This window comes from Pagrus major, chromosome 9 (assembly GCF_040436345.1).
Source record: "Pagrus major chromosome 9, Pma_NU_1.0".
Lineage (NCBI taxonomy): Eukaryota > Metazoa > Chordata > Actinopteri > Spariformes > Sparidae > Pagrus > Pagrus major.
In genome coordinates this window covers 10,213,603-10,226,241 of record NC_133223.1, presented here as the reverse complement: position 1 = coordinate 10,226,241, position 12,639 = coordinate 10,213,603, and the positions used below count along the sequence as shown (strand labels likewise).

General features: G+C 38.5%; 1 protein-coding gene across 1 annotated transcript; it reads left to right on the top strand.

Moving 5' to 3' along the window:
• The first annotated feature begins 6,291 nt into the window (after nucleotides 1–6,291).
• On the top strand, nucleotides 6,292–11,817 carry LOC141001951 (histone-lysine N-methyltransferase set-1-like). Its single transcript, XM_073473115.1, has 9 exons — nucleotides 6,292–6,320; nucleotides 8,306–8,446; nucleotides 9,228–9,384; nucleotides 9,656–9,848; nucleotides 9,971–10,030; nucleotides 10,349–10,405; nucleotides 10,859–10,915; nucleotides 11,235–11,291; nucleotides 11,743–11,817. Exons 2-9 carry the CDS (start codon nucleotides 8,311–8,313, stop codon nucleotides 11,815–11,817), a joined length of 792 nt encoding a protein of 263 aa, XP_073329216.1. The 5' UTR covers nucleotides 6,292–6,320; nucleotides 8,306–8,310.
• Nucleotides 11,818–12,639: the final 822 nt, after the last annotated feature.

Below are 12,639 nucleotides of genomic sequence, written 5' to 3'. Positions count from 1 at the left end.
CATATGAACACACATGTACATCGCACAGTACATCAGTTGTACAATGGCAGCATTGGGTTACTTTCTTGCAATTGAAGGTGGGGTGAGCGATTCATGAGAAAAATACTTGATTGGGAGCCTTATCCCCAGCAAGTAAAATACTAACTTTCTGGGTTGGCTGGTGTTTGATAAACTGGGAACAAGACTTAATATCAGCTATCCCTCTCCAGAATCCCCCTCTCATCCTCAAGTCCTCATTGCCAGTGGCAACCTTTGATGAAGTCAGTGCATGAACTGTGTAGTGGACTCACCTCAGCACTGCTCATACTTCACAGCAAGGTCATCTAAGTACACTCAAACAAACATGATTTCTCCCCCACTTTGCAGCCACAAACCTATCAGTATGATGGAATCCAGAGGGGAGAGTTTTCTCACTTCTAAAGAAGAACAGCTTTTAACATTTCAGACTGATTTACAATAGGGGCCTGGTGGGATACCAGAGCCAAAAGGACAATTGACACCTTCACAGGATGGAGATGAGGGGAGCCTGGACAGATAACAACCAAGATCATTCCAAACTGATTTGAACAATAAATGTTTCTACCTTTGCAGCCACCTTTAAAATCAGTATGAAGTAACTGTTTTATTCATTTGTCATTATGCTCATCACATTCAGTTAAAACTTTTGTTAAGGGTAAAGGAAATACCAGAGTTCTAACACCTCCAAAGCCTGAGTTATTCATTTTAGTTTTTCATTGCATTTCTAACGTGACAATACTGCCATCTACTGAGCATGCATGGGTAATTGTTTCTGCAGTATACATATGTAGGCTACGTATGAAGCAAATGTTGTAGAATCCCAGTTTTGTTTAGTCATATAGTTATAAACGATTTACTCTTTGTTTAAACAGTTATTTGCATGATGTTAACATTCTTCACGATAATTTACCTAAAAGAGGAATTCACTCATATAAATGTTTTGTTTCTTTGTTGCTTTCTCTTTTGTTATATACTCCTAGTTCACATATTACTTGTTCTTGATATTTTATAATTTTGCTACCAGTTTTATACAACCTTGTGGTTTTTCCTGAATAAAGCCAATAGAACCGAAGTAATATTTTGCCATCAACCAGCTGAGACCCAAACGGACAGCCCGTCTGTACAATGCCTACAATCACTGAGCCAGTGAGAAGTCTGCTGTCAGACTTCCAACGCCAAACCACCATCGAGAAGAGACTTGGCAGAGCCCTTTGACTGAACCACACTTCATCTTTGAGACCACGACGCCCAGAGTTCACCTTGAAGAGGTTCCATCCATCGCATCCAGTGCTTACGTTCTGACCTAGTTCTCAACTCCAGACCAGCCTTCACATCTAAAAGTACGCTAAACCACCCTCTCAACTGCTCATGACTGGTTTGATGTCAAAGTAATATAATAAAGATAGTCTTAATTCAAACTTCAAATTTAGCATTTTCCTTCAGTATTAGTTACTGGAATGCATAGAGAACAGATTATTTTCTCCACTATTCCCCATTTCCTCATTCAATTCACTATCATCATTTTGACTGCTTGTATTTGGTAAATATTCATGTCTGATCATTATTTAATTTAAGTCATTTGGGTTAATATTTACTTAGTTAATACACATTTCCATTTAGACTCAGTCATGGTTCTGTGTGTTCCTTTGAAGTGGAGAATGGAGATCAATTTAATCACCAGAGAAGTCACACTTTTGGATATTTGACTGATAACTTAAGAAATTATTGATTTGATTTTGATTTTCCTCTTCGGAGGTGGTGCCCCTGAAACGAGTGCAAAAGCATTGAGATTCTGCTACAACTGTGACACGGCGACAGTTGTCTTGTTACTTTGAAGCTGGTTTGTGTTAAGAATGAACAACAAATTTGGTTATTTGTGTACAGTGAATGTTAGAATATTACAGATATAAGCTGGCACAAACAACATTCATCAGCCCAGCGGTGACATCTGCAGTGTTTGGTAGCCAAGGAATTATCTACTAGGTATCTGTGTGTGTGTGTGTGTGTGTGTGTGTGTGTGTGTGTGTGTGTGTGTGTGTGCTCTTACTTAAGTCTAGATTGGGGACTTTGACCAGCACACACACCAGTTGTTTGGGGACGCCTTTGCCTTTGGGGACCAAAACCACCGTCCCCAATTAGATTTCAATTTAATTGTATTCAGCAAGCTCCAGAATGTGTTTTTTTCTTAAAATCTCAATTGTCCCTAAAAGTGACTTATTTCAGACTTTTTGTGTGTGTGTGTGCCCCCCACTCCACCCCCCAGCCGAATCTGTGTATCCCTCTACATTGCCCCTAGTGGAAGTGTGTGGAATTGTCTAGGACCCCATAGGTGGTCCGCATTCTGCCTGATCATAAAGATAGACAGATAGATAGATAGAAGAAAGTCAAGAACTCTCTGAACAGCCTAAACAGATCATGATAGCCTAGCAAAATATAGTTTGGCTCTAAAATTAACATTTCCATAGCAGAGCATTAGCAATGTGTTAAATTAGTTAGCTAGCATTAGCATGCTAGCGCTATATGCTAACGCTACATGCTAACTACTTTGATTATGTGAATTAGCATATAGAGAGCTAATAGGTAGCCTGTATTTTGCCTGATAATAAAGACATAAGATAGATAGATAGATAGATATATAGACAGATAGATAGATAGAAGCAAGTCAAGAGCTATAGGTAGCCTGTATTTTGCCTGATAGATAGATAGATAGATAGATAGATAGATAGATAGATAGATAGATAGATAGATAGATAGAAGCAAGTCAAGAGCTATGGGTAGCCTGTATTTTGCCTCATAATAAAGATATATACAGTTATGATATATATATATATATATATATATATATATATATATATATATATATATATATATATCATATAATATATAGTTATAGTATAATTATAAAGGATATTATATAATATATTTGTTTTATTTTGAGTTGTATTACCATGCCTGCATTTCCAAATAATTATATAAATTAATATGGCCATTTCAGGCCCTTTGTGTCATAGTTTGTACACAACAAAAGTTTACATTTTTCTATCTCCTGATATCATATTCTTGCATCACATATTTTAAAAATCACAATTTGTATGTATATAATAGGGATATAGGGAAAACCCCTCCTTGTGTTGGCTGTATAATATCCACATACATAAAAGGTTTTCATGTCAGAAAGGACATTTTGACAACAGTCACTTATCAAAACAGTTCTCACATTTAACATGGCATCCTGGTACCACTTCCTCACAGTGAAAAACAAGAAAAAAGCAATATAACTAGCACTACAATAGCATGTATGTAACCTTTGCTCATGTTCAGTGTAATTGTGGAGCTACTTTTTACACTGTAAATTAGGAAATTCCTAATCCTTTTCACACACTTCTGTGTAGCCAATGTTAGCATAATTAGCTAAGTAAATGTACATTCCTAAGCATTGCAAGGTATTGGTAGCATGTGGCAATCATTACCATGGTCAGCCTACATCTCCAAACCCTACTAAGCATTGCAGCTGGTATGCATAAATGGCATTGACAGTAAATCATTCATAAATCGCAGTTAGTTAGTTGTGTTTTTAAAGGTGCTCACATGGACCCAGATGCTCTAGGACAAATAGTATTTTATAGAATGGTTTGTTATAGATTTAACAAAAAATGTATGTGAAGCAAAAGAGACTAATTCAATTGACCTCTGTGTTTAAAATTAAGCCAATTGCTTTGATCACTGTCATAATAACTACACTAGATGTACATGAATAGATTCAAATGGTATATGTTTCTTTATATGGCAGATGCAGTTCTCAAGCTTGAAATATGTTTTCAAGCCTATAGGGTATGTGTTTAGCAATAAGGATGTGGATGAGCCTTGGAGTATCAGTATTCACCTCCATTTTTAACCTGTCCCTTGCACCGCCACAGTCCTAACCTGCTTTAAAAGCACCACCATCATCCCAGTTCCCAACAGGAGCCCAGTCCCTTGTGTGAATGACAACAGGCCAGTTGCACTCACTCCAATCATAATGAAGTGCTTGGAGAGAGTGGTTCTTGCCCACATCCAGAGTAATATACCTGAGTCACTGGACCCCCTACAGTATCTACAGATCCACTGAGGATACTATCTCTGCAGCTCTGCACACCTGGAAAACAGAGGCTTACATCAGAATGCTCTTCATCGATTACAGCTAAGCATCCTCCTCCCCAACAAACTCACAAACCAACTGTACAACTTTGGCATAAACCCCACACTCTCTGACAGATCGCCAGTGAGGAAATCTAACCTCAAACCTACGACTGCGTTGCCTCACACAAAGACAACACTATCCTGAAATTGCTAACAACACCACAGTCATTGGCTGGATCACTGTCACTGTCACACATCACTGATGACCTAACCTGGACAGATAACATCACCCAGCTGGTCAGGAAAGCACCACAGCGGTTATACTTTCTAAGGAGACTGAGGAGGTTTGGCATGTCATGAGGATTCTCAGTGTAACATTTGCCTCTTGCATGTTACATTAAATACATAATTTGATTTTTAAATGGTTACTATTCCTTATAGCAAAAACTTTGCGTTGGGTCGAACAACGCCTCTTAGCTGGGATATAATCCCAATTTATCACGGCCTGAAGACAGCTGTTGCTTTTATCAAATGGTTACCAAGTATCGCGATATTAAAATGATGGACAGATTCCAATTTAAACTATTTCTATTATCAAAAAACATCCATAAAGCATTGTTCTTACAAAGAAATAGGCCCACCTGGCTGGCAGTTGCTATGCAGTGTACTTAACTTAGCCTGTTGCTGCCCTGTTAGCTTATCCTAGCCTAGCCTGCCAGTTTAGCCTTATCTCTGCAGTCAACCCAACCTCATAACCTGTGTTATCAGTCAATCAATCAAGTGTGTTTGTCACTAGTAATTATATAAGGTATGATGGCTTGTGTTGACTGTTCTGCTGTTGCAGACAGGGTGTAGAGAGATGTTGCCACTAAGCTACGTTAGATATCACGGCCACTCCAGATAACTTTAGCTGCAGACTAGCATAGTCTCAGCAACTGCTGCAGAGTTTGTCCCTGTCCGGCAGCGTGGGAAGGCTCACGAGGGCAAGCTCTGGTTGTGTTGCTCCGTAAGCAGTCACCCCACCCGACTGCAAACCAGTTTTCAACCTTGCTAGCTTCGTTGTTAGTCCTGTTGGCCCGCCGCCCATGAGTCTCCTCCAACACTGCAGACAGGGTTAAACAACGCGGAGTGATACTGAATTGTGTAAAGGAATTAGATGTCATTGCCATGATATACAGGTATTATATCACGGCTAACAACCAATTTGATTGCTTGGTGTGAGCTATCCGCTTTATAATGTTAAATGAAAACCTGTAAATATTCATAGCCTATCTGAGCGAGACAGTAGCTGTACTGACATCCAGAGTGATTATCTATGTGTACTTATCCATCTGTATCAGTAGCGTCTTTGTGTAATTGCACATTGACATTGGAGTTGTCTGTGCTTCTTTGTTAATATTGTACACAGACTATTGTGTTCTTCGGATACTTTTCTTTCTTTATCTCTCCAAATATCTTAATTTATTTTATTGTATTTTGAATGGCATTCAGAGTGGAAGGCAAAGTAAGAATTTTATTGTACAGGGAAACTTGGTTTTAACTGTGCATATGACAATAAACGCTTTGATTTAAATTGAATTGATTCTGAAAATTGTACACAGTATAATTTGAATAGGTAGCCTGTACATACAGTAGGCTATGTGCTATGTGAAAGCAGGTGCAGGTAAAGTCATCATCACCATTTCATCAATGCACATGTGCATGATAGTAACATATGGGATTAGCATCCAGGTCTCCAATGGGGGAATCATCAGTGATCAGTCAGCAAGAGGAAGATCTGTCATTGAGGAGATATGACTTACAAGGGCACACTTGCTGTCCCCAACCCACTTTTGCCATCACTATGGACACACAAGCAGGTGTACCTATGTAATATACTGTAGGCTAATTGATAAATCCTATAGGGGTGAACTGTTGCCTGTATTATTTATTTATTTATTTATTTGTTTATTTATTTATATCTTATAGTCACTGTTGAATATTTGTAAACAAAACACAAATTACAAACTCATTCAATAAATTGATCAATCCAAAATCAACTAAAAGAAAGTGGTCATGATAGAAAGATAATTCAACATCTCCTACAAAGTGAAGTTTACCAGCCCCGCCCCCTCCGCATGATGTGCGTGAGCTGCGTGCTGCAGGCAGACAGCAGGGAGATGCCATGAGGAGCGGACTTTAAGGTAAGCAAACTTGATGTTTCTTTTGAGAATTTATCAGGTTTTTATGCCATGTGGTTCATCCAGTCACGTTATGACAGTGAAAAATGAAACTGACGTTAGCTAACGTTAGCTAGCTAGCTGACGTTAGCTAATGTTAGCTAACGTCAGCTAGCTAGCTAACGTTAGCTAACGTCAGCTAGCTAGCTAACGTTAGCTAACGTTAGCTAGCTAGTTACACTCTTGCTAAGTAAGCTGGGTAGAAATCAAGCTTTAGCAAGTTGTTCTGGTGATGGATAGCCTTATTAAACATCAGAATAACTGAACTGCAGCAAGCCACCATCAAGACTGTCATTTCAAGGTAATATTAGCAGGGTTGCCAACTAGCTTCCAGGTCATGTGATCAATTGACTTAAAATCAATGTGGGACCATGTAACTACACTGGCTGCATGAGATACACCTCTTGATTTTACATTTTGAATCTCTAAATAATTTTTATACATTTTTATATGTAAATCTTAGCAATTTAGGTCAATAGCTTCCAGGTCATGTGATCAATTGACTCAAAATCAGTGTGGGATCATGTAACTACACTGGCTGCATGAGACACACCTCTTGTTTTTACATTTTACATCTGTTCATAATTTTTATTAATTTTTAGGCTATATGTAGGCTAAATATTAGCATTTTAGCTCAATAGCTTCTCAATAGCTTTAAACACAGTATCTCTGCTTTAAATATCCCACATTTTTATTTTGAAAACAGGAAGTCGGTACACGCTGTAGCCGTCTTCTCTGTGTGTTTACTGTAAAGTCTGCAATACGGGTGCACAAGCATAAACATGTAAATATGTAGTATGTATGTATTGATATTTCAATCTGCTCTGTCCCCAGTCATTTAACTGTTTAGCTTATTGTGCCAGTATCTTAAAATTTGACAAATACTGACTGATGTCTGTATTCTAAATTCTTTCTAAACTTCACTCAGTATTTTGATGTTAGGAATATGATTTATTATATATATAGATATATTCTTGTGTGCATAATAAAATAAGGAGTGTGTGTGAGAGAAGGGTAAATACCTTGAGCTACACACTGAGGATCACAACAGGTTTCTTCCAGGTAAATCCACTGCATTTGCTACTTAAGAGATTTGATTATGAGGGTAAAAAGCCTGCATTAGTTTGTGACTAAACTATCAATATAAAAATTATATCCTGGTATAAAGGAAACTAATAAATATATGTTTCAATGACATTGATCAAAATGTGTCAAATGTGAAATCTCACTTTTATACTGATGACACTGTACTCTACAGTTCAGCACCCACCCCAGAAGGGGCTCTCTCCCAGTTACAACTTGCTTTTAACACGGTTCAAGATTCATTTGTATGATTTAAAACTTGTTTTAAATGCGGACAAAACTAAAGGCATGCTGTTCTCTAATACAAAATCAAAACCACAAAATCTGCTGTATATATGCAAGCCTCGTCTCAAAGCTTACATGCTCTTGACACTGTGTATCATGGAGCTCTGAGGTTCATCACTGGTTTTAAAGCGCTTACTCATCACTGTACACTTTATGAACGGGTTGGATGGTCCTCCTTATCATTACGTAGACTGAGACACCTGCATATTCTCACTTACAAGGCAATCTTAGGTTTACTTCCTTCTTACCTTTTGTCCTACATTAACCAAAGTAATGCTGGGACTTACAATCTTCGGTCTCAGGATTTGTTCTTGCTGTCTGTCCCAAAAGTCAGAACTGAACTGGGAAAGACAGCGTTTAGGTTTGCTGCTCCCTCTGCCTGGAACATGTTACAGAAAACTTTGAAACAAAATGAGTTGGTCTCGAATACTTTTAAGGGGAAATTGGATGACCTGGAGGCAGAAACATCTAGCTGTAGATGTTTTTTGTTAATAAAGGTTAAATAAAAAAAATAATAAAAATGTTAGCTTAACTGGGTGGCTCACATATGTTAATTATACATGTAATATTCTGTCAAACAGATGATATGGCTGGCAATGAAGCGATAATGGAGAGATCTGTGAGGAGAAGACGGGTCCGTCCTCAACAGGATGCCGAACAACACATTAAACTGAAAACTGACAAGGCTGGTCTCACAGAGCATTTTATCAACCCATACAAAGGTAAGTTCTTACATTTTGCAAGTAGTGTTTGTGTCAGTTGTACACAGCCTATTAATAATAATGTTGAATTACACTATGTAAATTCAAAATTCATCATTGCTTCCTATACGTATCTCATTTACACAAGGCTACTTTGTCCTGGCAGTGTCGATTGGCTATTAACATTTTAAAGCTGGGTTAGGCAACTTTTTAGAGCCATTTTGGTTATATTTAGTGAAAGTCTTTTACCTTGCAGAACATGGGAGTTGCTAGTCTACCACTGCCTCAATCGATTAGTTAGTTTGTGTTTTTGTGTGACTTTGGTGTTTTAAGCCCAGTTCAGACCAAAGATTTGCGACGAGACGAAACGAAACCATTTTAGAACGTTGCAGGTAAACGTTGCAGCAGTGTGAACTGGCCCGTTTCAACTCAAACCGGCTGATGTTGTCGCCTGCGACTCAGCTTGTCAAGTCTCCAGCAGCTGGTTTTAGAATGTAAGTCACGTCACCTGTTTCAACAGCCAATCAGCTCGTAGCAAAGTCCGCTAGTTGAAATGGCAGTTTCGGATGGAGGCTCAATGAGAGAGAGAGAAAGAAAAAGAGACACAGATAGAGGGTCGAGCGAGTATACACTTAATAGGGAGAGGGAGCGCCGTAATCGAGAACAAAGCAGTGAATCAGGGAAATAAAACGATATTTTCGCCATTTCATCACTACTAGAAAATATTAGGCTCCAATTTGAAAGATGGTAGACTGTGCTAGTGGATAAAAAATAGTAATTGGTGTTTTTTCTTATTTTAAAGGTCGAGGTGTGCTTGCTGTGGAGGTTTTCAACAAAGGAGATTTTGTGCTTGAATACCGTGGTAAACTTTTCAAACAGGATGGTCTTCTTACGAAGAACTACAATGACACAGAAGCAGTATTCCTGTTTGACTTCAAATGGAAAGGGGGATGTTGGTGGTAAGTTATAATAAATATGCTTTTGTTGGCAGGTGTAATACATTACAATAGTTTTAGGAGATGAGCTTTAAATGGCCTGTTAACCTAAGGATATCCCAATTTCTAACAAACCATGCAAGAGACTCACCACCCCGGTAATACTGTAAATGTATATTGCTGCAAGCTACCTCAATTGCTTGCTCAGCTTTCAAATAAAACGTGCCCTTCTTAACACTGTATCTAAACAAAGTAGGTAACTTCTACTCTTAACATCAATATTGTTTTCCTTAAGTCTTGATGCATCTGTTGAAGACAAGTCACTGGGAAGGCTTGTGAATGATGACCACATCAAGCCTAACTGCAAGATAAAAACTATTGATGTTGGTGGGATGCCACATCTCTGCCTGTTTGCCCTAAGAGACATCGCCCCAGGTGAAGAAATAACTTACAATTACGGGGATTCAGACTGGCCTTGGCGCAGACAGGTACAATTTGTTTAATGTTGATAATAGTTGTTTTTGTCATTTTCAGATGAAACTGATCTCATTGTCTTGAGATTTGACTTATATCATGATTGTTTTAATTTTTTTCTGGTTTCCTTTTCCAGCAGAACATGGCACCTGATGTCAGCGAACAGCTGACACCTGATGTCAGGGACAAACCTCAGGTAGGGGCCAGTTTATAAAATACTACTTAGTCTCTTAGAGATTGTAAGGTATTTGTTCTCAGTGTAGTACTCAGTGGGTTTCAGAGTATGTATTATTATCCAGTGTTTCTCTTATGACAGCCCAAGTAGTAATGGACTGTAAGGACAATGATCTGTGTTTAAAAATGTCTCCTAAAGTACTGACAGACTTACATACTGGTGCTTTGACATTATATATAGATGAATGTCCCCAATTAGGTATGAGTAGCGTGTGTGTGTGTTTGGAATGACCCCAAATGTAATCAAAATAGTAAATAACATTTTTTTCCCCTTTTCCAGCAGCAATTGGCACCTGATGTTAGCCAGCCGAGTGTCGACGAAAGCGACAGACATCAGGTAGGGGCCAGTTTATAAAATACTACTTAAAGACCTGTTGAGCAAGAATTTCTTTACTGAAATAGCAGAGGATTTCACCAAAAATGGTCCTACTCATTCATTCCTGTGTGACAGTGTGTGTGTCCACAGAGAGCCTGCCTTCCGCCTGTATTTTCTTATTTCTTAGTGTTGGGTGTGTCTGCCTGCCACCTAAACCACTGCTGAATTCTTTTATATTAGTATGTATTATTATCCAGTGTTTCTCTTATGACAGCCCAAGTAGTAATGGACTGTAAGGACAATGATCTGTGTTTAAAAATGTCTCCTAAAGTACTGACAGACTTACATACTGGTGCTTTGACATTATATATAGATGAATGTCCCCAATTAGTCATGAGTAGCGTGTGTGTGTGTGTTTGGAATGACCCCAAATGTAATCAAAATAGTAAATAACATTTTTTTTCCCTTTTCCAGCAGCAATTGGCACCTGATGTTAGCCAGCCGAGTGTCGACGAAAGCGACAGACCTCAGGTAGGGGCCAGTTTATAAAATACTACTTAATCTCTTAGAGATTGTAAGGTATTTGTTCTCAGTGTAGTACTCAGTGGGTTTCAGAGTATGTATTATTATCCAGTGTTTCTCTTATGACAGCCCAAGTAGTAATGGACTGTAAGGACAATGATCTGTGTTTAAAAATGTCTCCTAATGTACTGACAGACTTACATACTGGTGCTTTGACATTATATATAGATGAATGTCCCCAATTAGGTATGAGTAGCGTGTGTGTGTGTTTGGAATGACCCCAAATGTAATCAAAATAGTAAATAACATTTTTTTTTCCCTTTTCCAGCAGCAATTGGCACCTGATGTAAGCCAGCCGAGTGTCGACGAAAGCGACAGACATCAGGTAGGGGCCAGTTTATAAAATACTACTTAAAGACCTGTTGAGCAAGAATTTCTTTACTGAAATAGCAGAGGATTTCACCAAAAATGGTCCTACTCATTCATTCCTGTGTGACAGTGTGTGTGTCCACAGAGAGCCTGCCTTCCGCCTGTATTTTCTTATTTCTTAGTGTTGGGTGTGTCTGCCTGCCACCTAAACCACTGCTGAATTCTTTTATATTAGTATGTATTATTATCCAGTGTTTCTCTTATGACAGCCCAAGTAGTAATGGACTGTAAGGACAATGATCTTTGTTTAAAAATGTCTCCTAAAGTACTGACAGACTTACATACTGGTGCTTTGACATTATATATAGATGAATGTCCCCAATTAGGTATGAGTAGCGTGTGTGTGTGTTTGGAATGACCCCAAATGTAATCAAAATAGTAAATAACATTTTTTTTCCCTTTTCCAGCAGCAATTGGCACCTGATGTTAGCCAGCCGAGTGTCGACGAAAGCGACAGACCTCAGGTAGGGGCCAGTTTATAAAATACTACTTAATCTCTTAGAGATTGTAAGGTATTTGTTCTCAGTGTAGTACTCAGTGGATTTCAGAGTATGTATTATTATCCAGTGTTTCTCTTATGACAGCCCAAGTAGTAATGGACTGTAAGGACAATGATCTGTGTTTAAAAATGTCTCCTAAAGTACTGACAGACTTACATACTGGTGCTTTGACATTATATATAGATGAATGTCCCCAATTAGGTATGAGTAGCATGTGTGTGTGTTTGGAATGACCCCAAATGTAATCAAAATAGTAAATAACATTTTTTTCCCCTTTTCCAGCAGCAATTGGCACCTGATGTTAGCCAGCCGAGTGTCGACGAAAGCGACAGACATCAGGTAGGGGCCAGTTTATAAAATACTACTTAAAGACCTGTTGAGCAAGAATTTCTTTATTGAAATAGCAGAGGATTTCACCAAAAATGGTCCTACTCATTCATTCCTGTGTGACAGTGTGTGTGTCCACAGAGAGCCTGCCTTCCGCCTGTATTTTCTTATTTCTTAGTGTTGGGTGTGTCTGCCTGCCACCTAAACCACTGCTGAATTCTTTTATATTAGTATGTATTATTATCCAGTGTTTCTCTTATGACAGCCCAAGTAGTAATGGACTGTAAGGACAATGATCTGTGTTTAAAAATGTCTCCTAAAGTACTGACAGACTTACATACTGGTGCTTTGACATTATATATAGATGAATGTCCCCAATTAGGTATGAGTAGCGTGTGTGTGTTTGGAATGACCCCAAATGTAATCAAAATAGTAAATAACATTTTTTTCCCCTTTTCCAGCAGCAATTGGCACCTG

Coding starts and splice junctions, on each gene's coding strand:
- LOC141001951 (XM_073473115.1), top strand. CDS start 8,311: ATGGCTGGCAATGAAGCGATAATGGAGAGATCTGTGAGGAGAAGACGG. Junction 9,385..9,655: donor TGGAAAGGGGGATGTTGGTG/GTAAGTTATAAT, acceptor GTTTTCCTTAAG/TCTTGATGCATCTGTTGAAG. Junction 10,406..10,858: donor ACGAAAGCGACAGACATCAG/GTAGGGGCCAGT, acceptor TCCCTTTTCCAG/CAGCAATTGGCACCTGATGT.